Source organism: Leptonychotes weddellii, chromosome 7 (assembly GCF_054177405.1).
Source record: "Leptonychotes weddellii isolate Sample4059 chromosome 7, ASM5417740v2, whole genome shotgun sequence".
NCBI classification, from domain to species: Eukaryota; Metazoa; Chordata; class Mammalia; order Carnivora; family Phocidae; genus Leptonychotes; species Leptonychotes weddellii.
Genome location: NC_138375.1, coordinates 55,247,189 through 55,260,215, shown reverse-complemented (window position 1 = coordinate 55,260,215; position 13,027 = coordinate 55,247,189). Strand labels below are relative to the sequence as shown.

At 36.8% G+C, this 13,027-nt stretch overlaps 1 protein-coding gene across 8 annotated transcripts in view; it reads right to left on the bottom strand.

Moving 5' to 3' along the window:
- Positions 1–13,027, bottom strand: part of RANBP17 (RAN binding protein 17) — a 310,785-nt gene that overhangs the window by 90,159 nt on the left and 207,599 nt on the right. For 6 of the 8 annotated variants that reach the window (XR_014146975.1, XM_081826302.1, XM_031030345.2 and 3 more), the window contains one exon: positions 4,987–5,046. The exons of the other annotated variants lie outside the window; for them this stretch is intronic. Coding sequence is in view for 5 of the 6 variants with exons in the window: in XM_081826302.1 (XP_081682428.1) it covers positions 4,987–5,046 (60 nt within the window). In the remaining variant the exon portion in view is untranslated. The remainder of the gene's footprint in view (positions 1–4,986; positions 5,047–13,027) is intronic. 8 annotated transcript variants of the gene reach the window in all.

The following is a 13,027-nucleotide window of genomic DNA, read 5'->3' as shown; positions in this document are numbered from 1 at the left end:
AGGCACCTTATCATTCAGAGAGCATGCAGATAATATGAAAATGTCTTCAAACATTTGGAATTTAATTATACCATAGACATATATAATTTGGGGGGTGGGAAGTAGTCTGTCCAGTGAGGAAATATCTTCAAGAATGTTTACCACAAAGCACAAGTCAATGAAGGTTTTCTACAGGAAAAATTCTAACACAATATTTAAGGGTATTCAACATTTTCTAAAACTTCTATCACTTCACCAAAAAAATTTTTATTACAGCAAGAAGAAACTACATCACAATACTCATTTTAAGGAAGGATACAGAAGTTGGCATAGGAATGCAAGAAGGGGAAAAAAAAACCCTTCCTTTAGTTCATAGATCCTAATTTTTTATTTCAGAATCAATTAAGGTAATTAGATCATTATGAAAAATAAGCAAAGGTTTAAGAAATAAGAGACTAAGCTCATGTATGTTGTCCATCCTTCTCTGAGGGATACAGTGAAGTTGAAAATGGCTATGCCTTTGGTTATGTGTTTCACATAACTGGATGTGCACTCATTACAAGCTAGTTTTGCCTGGCCATCTGTGCCTTCCTCCCACTCTTTTTTTTTAAAATATGCCTGTATTTCTCTATTAGACTATAAGCTCCCTGAGGGCAGAGATCATGTTCTTTTATCTCCCATACCGAATACTCGATAAGTGTTTGTTAAATGAATAAAAAAATGAATGTAATGTTAAAATGGACATTTTGGCTGATTTCATTTCTTTCACAACTTTTTAACAAAAGGAAAACAACCCATAATAGGTATGGTTTTTGCACAGAACTTTTTCTCTGTGAAAATAATATCAGAATTCTATTCATCAGAAGTAACCCTAGTAAAATTTTATTATTTAAAAAGATGTGGTGTTAATGCTTAAATAGTATTTCTGGAAGAAGCTCTCCCTATAGATGCGGTAAGAAGAGCTCCTCTCCCTTGATACGGAGAGTATACGCTGCTGGCTAGCCCGTCAGTGGCACTTCCCATATCAGACAACAGAATACAATTTTGCTGTAGTATTAATTTTCCATGTGCATATGTCTTTCCTCAAATATTTCAAGCATGTGCTGCCTGACGGCAGGGAAAATATTCATATTTTTTAACATCCCCAGAAGAAATTAGAACATTGCCTTGATAAACTTAGCAATGTAGAAGGGCTTTGGTCCCAAAGATACCTGGATTTGAATTCTGGATCTGCCACTAACTAGGTTCAAGTCTCTGAATTTTGGTTTCCTACCTGTAAAACAGGAATAATAATAATACCTACTTAATGGCTTTTGGGCAGATGAAATGATGATACCTAACAGAGCTTGGCATTTAGTAGTTATCAACAAATGCTGCTTTTCTGATGGACCCTTTCTCATAGTAGGTTTTAAAAACTGGCAGCTAATACCGTTTCAAGAGAAGGCTCATTACATAAAAAATAAAAGAAGAATAAGAGGGTGCTTACCTCGAAGATTTCCACACTGCACAAAGTTAAAACAAACAAAACCTAAATTTGAAATCTTTACATATATATTCAGTCAATTCACACACTCTAATCATGATCAGAAATGGTATTTGTTAAAGGCCATAAAGCTTCAAAATTTCATGCTACAAAACTGCATTTTTTCCTACTTCTACATAGCTATTATCTTAGAAGCTAGAAAAATTATCCATTTTAACCACTGATCCATCTCTCTAGGTCTTGAAATACAGAAAGTTGTTAAAAATGTAAGGAATCATCATTATTATAGATTTGAGAAGGCATGGTCCTAAAAAACTGTTTTATAGTATGGTTTGTTTTCTTATCTCTGTTTATTTGACTCTGCTTATTTTACTTTTCAATTTCAGAAAGGAGCATTTGGGTATGTACATAACGCTTCAAAAACCCATACATCCTCTAACTTCTCAACTAACCAAATGACAAATATTGCCCGTGCACAGGCAGGTAGCTTAAGTGATCTTGTATCTGGGTTTTTAAAGGGAAACCAGACAAGATAAGAAAACCAGACAAGGAATAAGCATACAAATAGCAGTAAGATTTTGAGTTGTAAATTTAATTTAATAAAGAATAAAAGCATGTGCTATGATAATTTTTTAAATTGCTCTCTTTTTCCAACCCTAATTCCTGGTGTTGGGTATCTGCAGTGTTGTCTCTAACATTCTGGTTTTAACTTTGAAGAAACTAATTATGTCAATCCTTAAATTTGAAGTAGATTACAGAACTGGGAAACCCAGAATATTAGTTCCTAAAGGTTGTATGGATATATAATGACAGTCACAGAAATTCAATAACAGCCCTCTATGAAATGTACTCAAAAGCACCACATGAAACAAATTAAAAAGAACAATGAATCTCTCATTCTGTGCAAATAAGAAAATAAGGGAAAACACTGGTTCTATAGGTTTTCATAAGAGTTGTTATAATGAATTAAGATTTTGGATAATGAATCTTCAGAAAATTACAGTAAGTTAATACCCTTAGGCCTTCTATAAATGTTTAAGATGTTATAACTTCTCAAAGAGCTTTTGTTAAGCAGGCTCAATGCAGAAAATTAGCAGTGCTGTGGAAATCAACAACAAAGTGTTCTGCCATCAGATGATATACTTTCCTGAACCAATTTATTCTCCAAAATTTACATCTAATACAAAATTGATACCGCAAAAAATTTTAAAAACCCCAATAATTATTGTACATTTTAAAGTATTGTTTCAATCTGCTGACATGATTTATCAAGATTTTTAACTGGTTGTAATTTGGTAAAACAAAACCTGTCACCAGAAAGAATTCAATATAGTGAAAGCAGTAATATTCCTTAGGAAAAGAATTTTGGAACTTAGTGTGATATTACTTATTACGAATAAGAAACCGATTTTCATATTTTTGTCTTAGGCTCCAAGTGCCCCTGACGTCAAGGCAGTGCTTTCTATAAAAGAGACCCACTGAAGTGAAAGGTGGGGGTTGGGTGTGGGGAGAAGGAGAGGTGTAAGAGGGAATAGAGGATTTAATGACTTGGATCTAAACCATTTGGAACTAAAGATACTGCGGTCTTTCATTAATGCTTGAAGCAAAATAAAACATGATCATCACAATTAACTTATGACCACATCAAAAGACATAATGGTACAAATATCATTGCTTCATATTAAATATAGAAACTTAGTGCTATTGGATAGATACATGTTAATCTTGGCTGATTAATTTTTCCATATTATGTAAAGTAGCATCACAAAATATAAGACCAAAATTAGGTAAAAAAAATCTTTTGCCAGAATTTAATTTTAAAACCATAGCTAATGATGGAAACCAAATGGTAAAAGGTTAGAATTCTGCTTGCCTCATTCAGAGGAATACAGAAAATGGCAACTGATAAAAGAAAAGCTGACTATGGAAGTACAAAATAAATATGAATGTTAAATGTTTATTTCAATTATTACATCGAACCCACCATCTGTGGTGGCCATCTTGCTAAGGGGACATGTACCTAACAAATCTCTTAAGAGGCATTCCCAATCTGCTTGAATGAGCCATTGTATAAGAGAACTTGGAGCGACCACTTTGGCCTCGCATTTCCTTCGCTCCACATCCTGTGGCACAAAGCATGAACTCAGCAGGCTGGGGTGCAGGGCCGCCTGCTGCCTTGTGATAATCCCCTCTCCCAGTAGGGGCCTCCACTGATGCATGGCTAAGAACATGCTTCCTCTTTTGCTTGCACCCCAGTGGGGTTTCCATTCCTAACTTGGGCCCAAATCCAGACTGCTAAGGAAGGGCTCCAGATGCTGCCAGAGATATTTTTGGATTCGTTTCTAAACAATTATTTATTTGAAAGAGGAGTACAGGTACAGTGTGAAAACCAGCAATACTGGTAATTTTGGAGAGATTCTTTCTCTGCCTCCTGTCCCCGCCCCCTCCCTCCCCCGGCCCGACCAGATCTAAGGTCTAACTACCACCTGTTCAACAGAAGCTGGCTGTTTGCCTCATTTTCCTTCAGGGAGCCACTGACTAAGGATCTCCACCAGCATGAACCTAATGTCTCCCGACAGGCCTTCACTAGCCAAGAGGGACCCGGGTCGAGTGCACCAGTTATTGGTCACAGGATACACAGCCCATAGAAAGACTCCTGTGGTGCAACCAGCTGAAAGCCAACTAGAGAAGATGGGGAGTGTACATTTGTCCTGACACAGCTTTGCTCCTGCTGGCTGCCAACTCACTCCATGTCTGGGGCCAAGCTTCTGTTGGACTAGTCTTCTGTGGCTAAAACTATGGGAAGGCACTGGGTAAATATTATTATCTTCCCAAGCTCATACAACGAGAAGCTAACCATGGCTATGGCATGAGGCTACTAGAAGAAGGCTTGCCTAATTCTGGTGGAAGATTCTGAGACCATGGTTTAAAGGGGGAATTTCAGGCATTTTATTTATAGTCCTTTGCAATAGCAAATTTATATCATGATTAGATTTTGGAGGAAAGAAGTTGATGCTGGATGAAATTTGTGATAGGGTGAGAGTAGAGGTGGGGAACTGGGACATAAAAGATTTTTTTTTTAACTATAATCCCTCATCCCTCTCAAAGGTGTCCACCAGAAACATACTCTGGCATAAGGGATACACGTACTGAAGATACCCTTCAATAACAGATGCTATTCAATGTAGCCAAAGAAAACTTCCTTTCTCCTTTCAGGTATGAATAACTGGTTAGAACTGGCCACTTCAGAAATGTAATCGAGAAACCTAGGCTGCTTTCGTACTATGCATTCAAGCTAAGCAGAGTCTCTGCAGTTAATACCGCTTAGTAGCTGACGGTTGAACATTTGGTTATAAGACATGCATACTGTAGGGTTATAAAGTGCATAAAAAGGGAACCCAGACAAGGCACCCCTACACTAATCACTGTGAGCATGTACCTATTTTAGTAATAAGGACCTGGGGCTGTGGTGAGATAAGCATAAAGACTGATGATCCACCACAACAACCAGCAACTCAACTCACCTTAACTATTTTCCAAGCCTTCTCTGGAACTCTGGACACATCACTCCTCAGGCGTACAACCTAAAAAGCACAGAGTTTAGGGACCTGGCACCTGACATTAGGGATAAGGGAAGAGCAGACGGCCTTCCCAACTTCAGATATAGGGAGGATATGGCTCAGGATCTTTGTGGCTGTCACTTAAAATGCTCTGGGGACTTTGATTATATTCTGGAAGCTATAAGCAAAGACAATGGTGAAGTGCTGTTCAAAGCCTGGATGTGGTTATATAGATTACACAATGGGTTTGCTTCTGTGGAATAATTCAAGAAACCAATTACTAAAGGATAGCCCTAGAAAAGAACAAATTACAAATAATCGTTGACAGAACTATTTTTAAGAATCTCTTAGTACTGTTGTTGCTCATGAGGCACTCTCACTATGCAAGTGTGGCAAATGGGGCTAAGGATTTAAGTAGGCCGAGTCACCTCTTCATGGGTAAGAGTACGTTTTTAATAAATGGAACTCATTTATTCAGAAGGCAAGTACATCATACAGTCTTCTACCACTTGATCTAATTCTTGCCACACACTCTCCCCTAAATCCTCTACTCTAAAACACACAAATTATAGTTACAGTGGGCATTAAGACTTTACCAGGTCCCCATCTCCACTTCTAACATCTTTATTTTATTCATACATGTTACCTATTAATATTCCATTTCTGTCTCCACATTGCCTCTCTGAAACATGTCCCATTTTCCACATTCCAAAGCAACTTCTTTACTTTCCTCCTAAGAGACTCTCAACTCTCTCTGGAAAGAACAACCTGACATAAAGAGTAGAGGAATAATGGCCCAAAGAATGGAAAAAATGGTGTCAATCATATCAGCTACATTTGTACTACTCTGTCAAATCAGCTATGTTCCTTATGTTCATTTTTTTCATTACATTCTCAAATTTGACTCAAAAATACTGTTCCTATAATCTGTTTTGCCTTTCACTTTCTGTCCTTCACGCTAGCCTAGTTAGTGAAAACTTTAACCTACTCCAAATGCAAGCGATCAGGGTTCACCTGCTGGGGGCCTGTTAATGCCTTTGAACTCTAATACCTGGTTTCTCTGGGTAGGCAATATCTGGGGAAACAGGTTAGTCCTGCTTCCATCTTAGTCTTCCTACTGAACACTTCTCCACATTGAAAATTAGCTAAAACATATGCAAAACCTCAACCAAGACAATATGCAGTTAGTCAGGAAGCATCTTCTTCTCTCAGTAAAACAGAAATGGGCAAGTTAATTGCTTATGTATTTTTGGTATATTCACCTTGGAGGAAACACAGAATATATACGTAGTGTAAAACACGAGGGGTTTTGAGTGAGACTCTGCTACTTGCTAGCCTAGCACAGTACTTGCTAGTACAAATTAGGAGTCTAGTGAAATGGTTAAGACCTAGTCTGAAGCCCAAGACTAGTTGGATTCTACCACTTACTGAGTGATTTTGATCAAGTTTCTTACCCTCTAAATCTCAGTTTTCTTGAATAAAAAATGAGGATGATAGTAGAACTAATTTATGAAAATTTTGAGAGGATTAGAGTAGTTAATTCATGCAAGGCACTCAGAACAGTCCTGGCACAGAGTAAAATTTCCATAAGTACTAATTGTTATCATTATTGTCATAACATGCTATAGCATTGCCAGCATTGTGTCAGAAGCACTTGGAAAGTTTTTAGTATACAGTAAGCACCAGATAAACACTAGCTATTCGTCCTCAGAACAGGTGGCCAGTAAATAGCCATTATTATTATTAAGTAACACCTAATCAAACATTAGTCTGACTTTGAGATTATGAGGCATGCACCAAGATGACAGTCCCTTTTCTTTGTGCTTTATCTGGATTAGATGCTGGAAAGTAGGTCTACGCTGTAAGTTGGTATGTGTGTAGCTTTAGTAATGGTTACAGAGTGATTAGAGGGGAGAGAGCCCTAATGAAAGGCAGCCTAACTCCTAACCTTCTATCTTCTAGGAGGAGGAACAGAGAAGCAACGTGAGAGGAGAGAGGAGGAAAACAGAATGTTCTGTGGCAACAGGTGATGTTTTATCTCAAGGGCTCACCTGTATCGCTTAAGTTCTTGATTTCAAAGCCCTCATCTTCCTTTTTTGAGTCATCACAAGTTCCTGTTTCCTATTTCCAGGGTAAGTTCTCAACTCACTGGGTAAGTAGATGATTTACAGCCTTGGGGCCAATAAATTATCGAAGTCTTCCCAATTCAGATCAGTGAATCCAATCAATTCTCTAAGTTTTCTTTGCTAAATTAACGCACACAGAGAAAGGGTTCCAGAACACCATCGTAAGAGTTTTAAATTATCAAAAGAGTTTTTGTGTGGTAGGCTCAGTAAGAACCAACAGGGGCTGCCTTTCATTTATGAATATAATATCGGTCTCTCTGACACTAGACTATGGAGTGAGTTGTTTCTTATATAGTAGGAAGGATTATATCAAATATCTAGGATCTAGAACTAGCTCAGTTCTCTTGTGACTGATGGCTAGCCAGGATGAGAGGTCCAATCTGTGGTTGTAGAGATGAGTTTTTTTCCTTGGGAAATGAAACAGCAAAGACGGGGATGAAACCTGTGATGTTTGTTTTATCATTCATCATTACAGTTAAAACTGAGCATATGCCTAAACTCATTCCTAAATACACACACAGGCAATGTGATAGAGTGGAAAGCAAACTTGGATTTAGAGTAGGATGATTTGGTCAAACCCAGGGTTGGTCACTGAACAGGTCTTTAAACCTTCCTGAAATCTTTTTCCTATTCTGTAAAATGAAGGTAATCATACCTACTAAGTAAAACACTGCTGAGAAGACTCCATGAGAAAATGTAATGAGTAACTCCACAGAGTGGTTAAGCACAAAAGTAGAAACCCAATACAGGTTAGAGTAAGGTTGAAGATAGTACATCTCATCAACTGATATCTCCTAGGCATTTCTCATTCTACATTACCTGAAAATACAGAATTTGTAACTTGGAGCATGGACAATGTTTTAACACCCAGTGCCTAGAACTTTTAGGGATTTTAGGAATGGCAGGGTTGGAGAGTACTGTGTAAGGCAGCTACACTGGCTGGGGAGTGTGGTATTACAGCCCATGTATCACACAAGCAAATGACCAGGAAAAAAAAGGACAGTTGAGAACTTAGACCATAAAGCATGAAAACATTTCTAATGAGTCAGGAAAGTGGGTCAAGAGGGGGTGTGGGAGGAAGTGGTGGTGAACACTTGGAGACAGGAAAGGACAATGAGTGGTTGAAGGCTGAACAGAAAGGGTTAAAACAAAAATTGAGAATTGCAAGTCTCAACAAATGTAAAGACACCAGTGTACTAAGGTGTTTTGCAAATTTCAGCACTGCCTATCATTTTACTACAATTTTCCTCATCAAAAGGTGTGGGGGATTGTCCATTGAAATGCACTTCCAATTTTGTAACAGAAGTCAATCAAAACATGTAATTCACATTGAAGAAAGTTGTTTCAAAGCCAACTTTACTTAAACACATCTATTCCTTAAAGCAAGGGATACTGGCGCTGGGGAGCCATGCAGGCCTAGGGGAAAACAAAATCTCAATAAGTATACCAAATGTGCTTTTATATTTCAAGATGCCTTCAACAGAGACATGTTATGGGGAGATAAAAATTAGGAAAACACACTGAACTTAACTAATTCAAAATGTTGAAAAAATATTTTGCATTTATGTTTTATAACCAAGTGCTTTTCCCACATTTGTCCCAAGGCAGCAGATGAAGCACTATATTCACCATTGCTAATACTAGCAATTGGAACATGCTCTTTGGCAAGGCAGAAATAAGATAATTGTTCAACATAGGCTGGCTTTTCAGAAATACTGGAAGCATTGCCTGTAATTATAGACATCTGTCACTGCTAGCCACTCAGTACTAACCCTGACATCAATATACAACCATAGCACTAAACTGCCTGCAGGCATAGCAATGGAGACCAGATACGCTAGGCAGGCAATCATCTGCTTCATCCAAACTATCTGTCAAAGGTTCCCAACCACAAATAGCTCTTACATTTTGTATCCTTAGGATAATATGTTGATTTATTTTAGATTCTCTAATATTTACAGTCTAGGCCATCTACTAAAATAAAGAAACAAAACTTATGGCTAATGGAGGCAGTTACTGTTCACAGTCATCATAAAAGGTCATAGCTCAACCCTCAAATGTTAAAAATTGACGGCAGCTTTAACCATGTGCTATCATACAGATGTTTCCTTTTGTAGAGGCAATTATTTTCAATAGCAATTCAAAATGGTAAATACAATCTTTCATCAGCAAGTATGTTGCCACACTGATCTAATAGAAATGCTCATATTTTAAAGCCTTTTTTGAAAAGTAAAGATAGGTTCGGTGTTGAGTATTGAAGAATCCAGACTGTCAGGTTGGGTTTAGCTATACATACAGTCCCATATCTGGCAACAGTTTTTACATATACAAATGATGTGATGTCTGAAGACCAGGAAATGATATTGAAGGATAAAATACTTGGTTAATGAATGAGTCAACTGACATATCATCCTGCTAGGTGTAAAGCTTACTGAAATATACATGTGTGTGTACATTCATATTTTTAAAAGCCCAAAGACACACTGTAGCTTTACATGTTACTCTTTTTTTCTACTAAGCAGCCAGAGAAGCAAGCTGAAAATTATTAGACATTTAGACTAATTAGGAATAAGCACTCACAATTATCATAATGTGTTACTAAAAACACAGATATTTCTTGGTCTGATCACAACAGCCTATGCTGAAGGAAAACTATTAATTACTGACAGACAGTTAGCTTACAAGTGAGCTGCATCTTAAAAACCTCTTTTAAAATACAATTGCTAAATGCCTTACAGTGCTGTAATGTGAGACAGGTTCAAATCTTATTACTTCACTGAAATTAAAACCTAAGTTTTAATACTGTTCAAGTCGAACAATGATTCCACACTTTATTGCTTTTGAAATCCCTTGATGATCATAGGAAAAAATGCCCCCGAGAAAAAAAGACTGTTTTCGATAAACAGAAAATACAGTTTGCACTCTTAGCCTCTTTGTCATCACAAAAAAAGGATTTAATGCCAATTCTTTAAAAAAAGACTTTTTTCCCACAAAATGTGCACCTTGTGTGCCATTTGTAAAATCAGTTCACTTTCTTTTATTTATTACTGCAGCGCGGCAAGGCAATAAAGCAGCTACCGATAGCTAATAAATTACATGCCTTTTAAAACAATTCTCTTGCTACAGAAACATGTAACTACAAAGGTTTACATTTACATGGTACATCACATGAAATGTCTATATTTGTGTCCTATTAACCATTTTGGCAAATTGTGGACTTTTACCAAATAGCCGAAAGAAAAAAAGACAAAGTGAATCACACACGTCAACGTGATATAAAAATAAAAGCCTTTCTAGTAAACTACTCTTATACTATTTGCTGTTTCTAAAAATCCCCCGAAATTTATTGAAACACATATTTTGATAAATCATTTTATGTATCAAAAAGGTATTCAAAGATGTTCTAATCAGGGTTAATTTAAACTTTATTAAGGGAATACTGAGTAACTATAAGTATTCCCCCTAATTTATGTTCCTAGTATCATGCAGTCTTTTAAAAATCATAGCTCCTAGCAGTTACTTAGAATAAATTATAAAAAGCAGGATCATTGTTAGAATAAATTATAAAAAGCAAGATCATTGGATATAAGGCAAAAATGCCCCAAATCTGTTCCTTAACACATTTTATATTTTTAAAAAGATACAGAAACTTGGTTATTTAATAAATCCTCATATCAAACATGTCTTGCTAAGTTATAACCAACCTTTCTTTTAAAATATTATCTTCACATATCCAGAAGGACCGTCTAAAAATCCTACTTTATGAAAGTAAGCTGTTTATTTTGGTCTTTCTCACTTATCTATATGTACAAATGAATCTTGAAATATCTGTACTCCAATTCCAGGATTAAATTGTTAAATTAATCAGGGTATTTGCTTAATGCTCCCATTCTCTACTCTCATGATGAGCATGTATTTATGAGGTAGTGTCTTGTCTTTTATTATTAATTTCCTCCATTTCCTGTAATAGCTATCATAGCTGTGGCCTTTTTTTGTTTCGTACCTACAAATTTCAACTTTGTTCAATTATGCATGATGAACAATGCTTCAATTTTCAAAGCACAAACAACTTTGTTCCTTTTCATATTTATTTCAAGATGACAGTCTACTGTACAAATGAATAAAAATTCTGTATTCTATAGCACCCCATTTCTCCGTTCAGATCTACCTTTCCCCACTTTCTTTAGAAATTAGCTTGATTAGGATGATAAACAATTAGGAATTTGTGGGAGATAACCTTTTCTGAAGAGTTTAATGAAATAATTTTTCTCATCTCCATAGATTTTTTAAAAGGGGAGTCATTACCATCATAATGATACTCTATAAACCATATATCAGTATATGCAGAGAATCCTAGTACACATTGCCTGATTTATCTTTTGCCTCTTTTTCATAGTAAATGTTCATGTTTTTTGAAATCATGACCTTTCCCCATACCGTAGCTGATTTAAAATGGTAAAATTCTCAATTAGCAACCAAGAAAAATAAGTGACAAAATATCTATTTTTTTCTATGTCCCCCGTCTTTCCCTCTTCTCATTAACAAAATTTTATTTTAAATATTTAATTACTTGGATTATCTTCCTTTTGGCCAAGAGAGGGCTCATTCATCATACTGTCTCTCTTGGATCACTAAGAACATGCATTCAAAGGACAGGTATCATGAACCCAATTTTTTTTAGATGGGGAAATCAAATAGTGGTTAGGAGACTGCTCAAGATTACACAGTAAAATGACCACTTTTCCCATTTCCTATTCACAGGCCTCACTGTTTGACAACACTGCTTCCTAGCTACTGGGAAAAATATGTATTCACAGACATTTATTCTGGTAAATCCAAATTAAACTTTCTACTGGGCGCTATTTCATTCAACGTATGTAAGACAACCCTGACTTCTATCTGGCACCAATATGACAGAGTGGAACCAGTGTGTGGTTTCTTGGTGCCAAATGAGCAGGGTAGGGGAATTCATTTGTTTTACGAATTACCTTAGAAGCATGGGACATTTATTTTGACATCAACCTCCTTAATTTGGTAAACTATTTGAAGGGTATTGATATTTAGATTTCTTGGTCTCATTCTGCAATCATGAGTGGGAAAGTGGAAAACATAAAGCTGGACTTTTCTGGACTCTTTTTGCACCGATATGCAATTCCTAGTTGTTACTACATTTTACTTACCTGTTTATGTACTACACAGAACCGAATGACGCTAAAAGAAACCCTGAGTATCACCTAGAAATCCTTCTAGGACTTGCCCAAGATTACATCAGGTGACTTCTTTATGTTCTCACTGTCCTTCTGCATATCAATCATGGGCCTCATCATATTGAACAATGATTGCTTGTCAGCTTTGTCTGTCTTCTCCACCAGCCTGTGATGGCAGGACTATCTCTCTAGTCACACTGTGTCCCAATGTGTAGTACATAGTAGGCAATTACATGTACAGTTGACCCTTTGACAACAAGGGTTTGAACTGCACAGGTCCGCTTACAAGCGGATTTTTTACAGTATGGTACTGCAAATGTATTTTCTCTTAATTATGATTTTCTTAAGAATGTTTTCTTTTCTCTAGCTTACTTTGTGGTAAGAATACAGTATATAATACATAGAACATTAAAAATCTGTGTTAATCCACTGCTTACGTTATTGGTAAGGCTTCTGGTCAAAAGTAAGCTATTAGTGGGCGCCTGGGTGGCTCAGTTGGTTAAGTGACTGCCTTCGGCTCAGGTCATGATCCTGGAGTCCCTGGATCGAGTCCCGCATCGGGCTCCCTGCTCGGCAGGGAGTCTGCTTCTCCCTCTGACCCTCCTCCCTCTCATGTGCTCTCTGTCTCTCATTCTCTCTCTCTCAAATAAATAAATAAAATCTTTAAAAAAA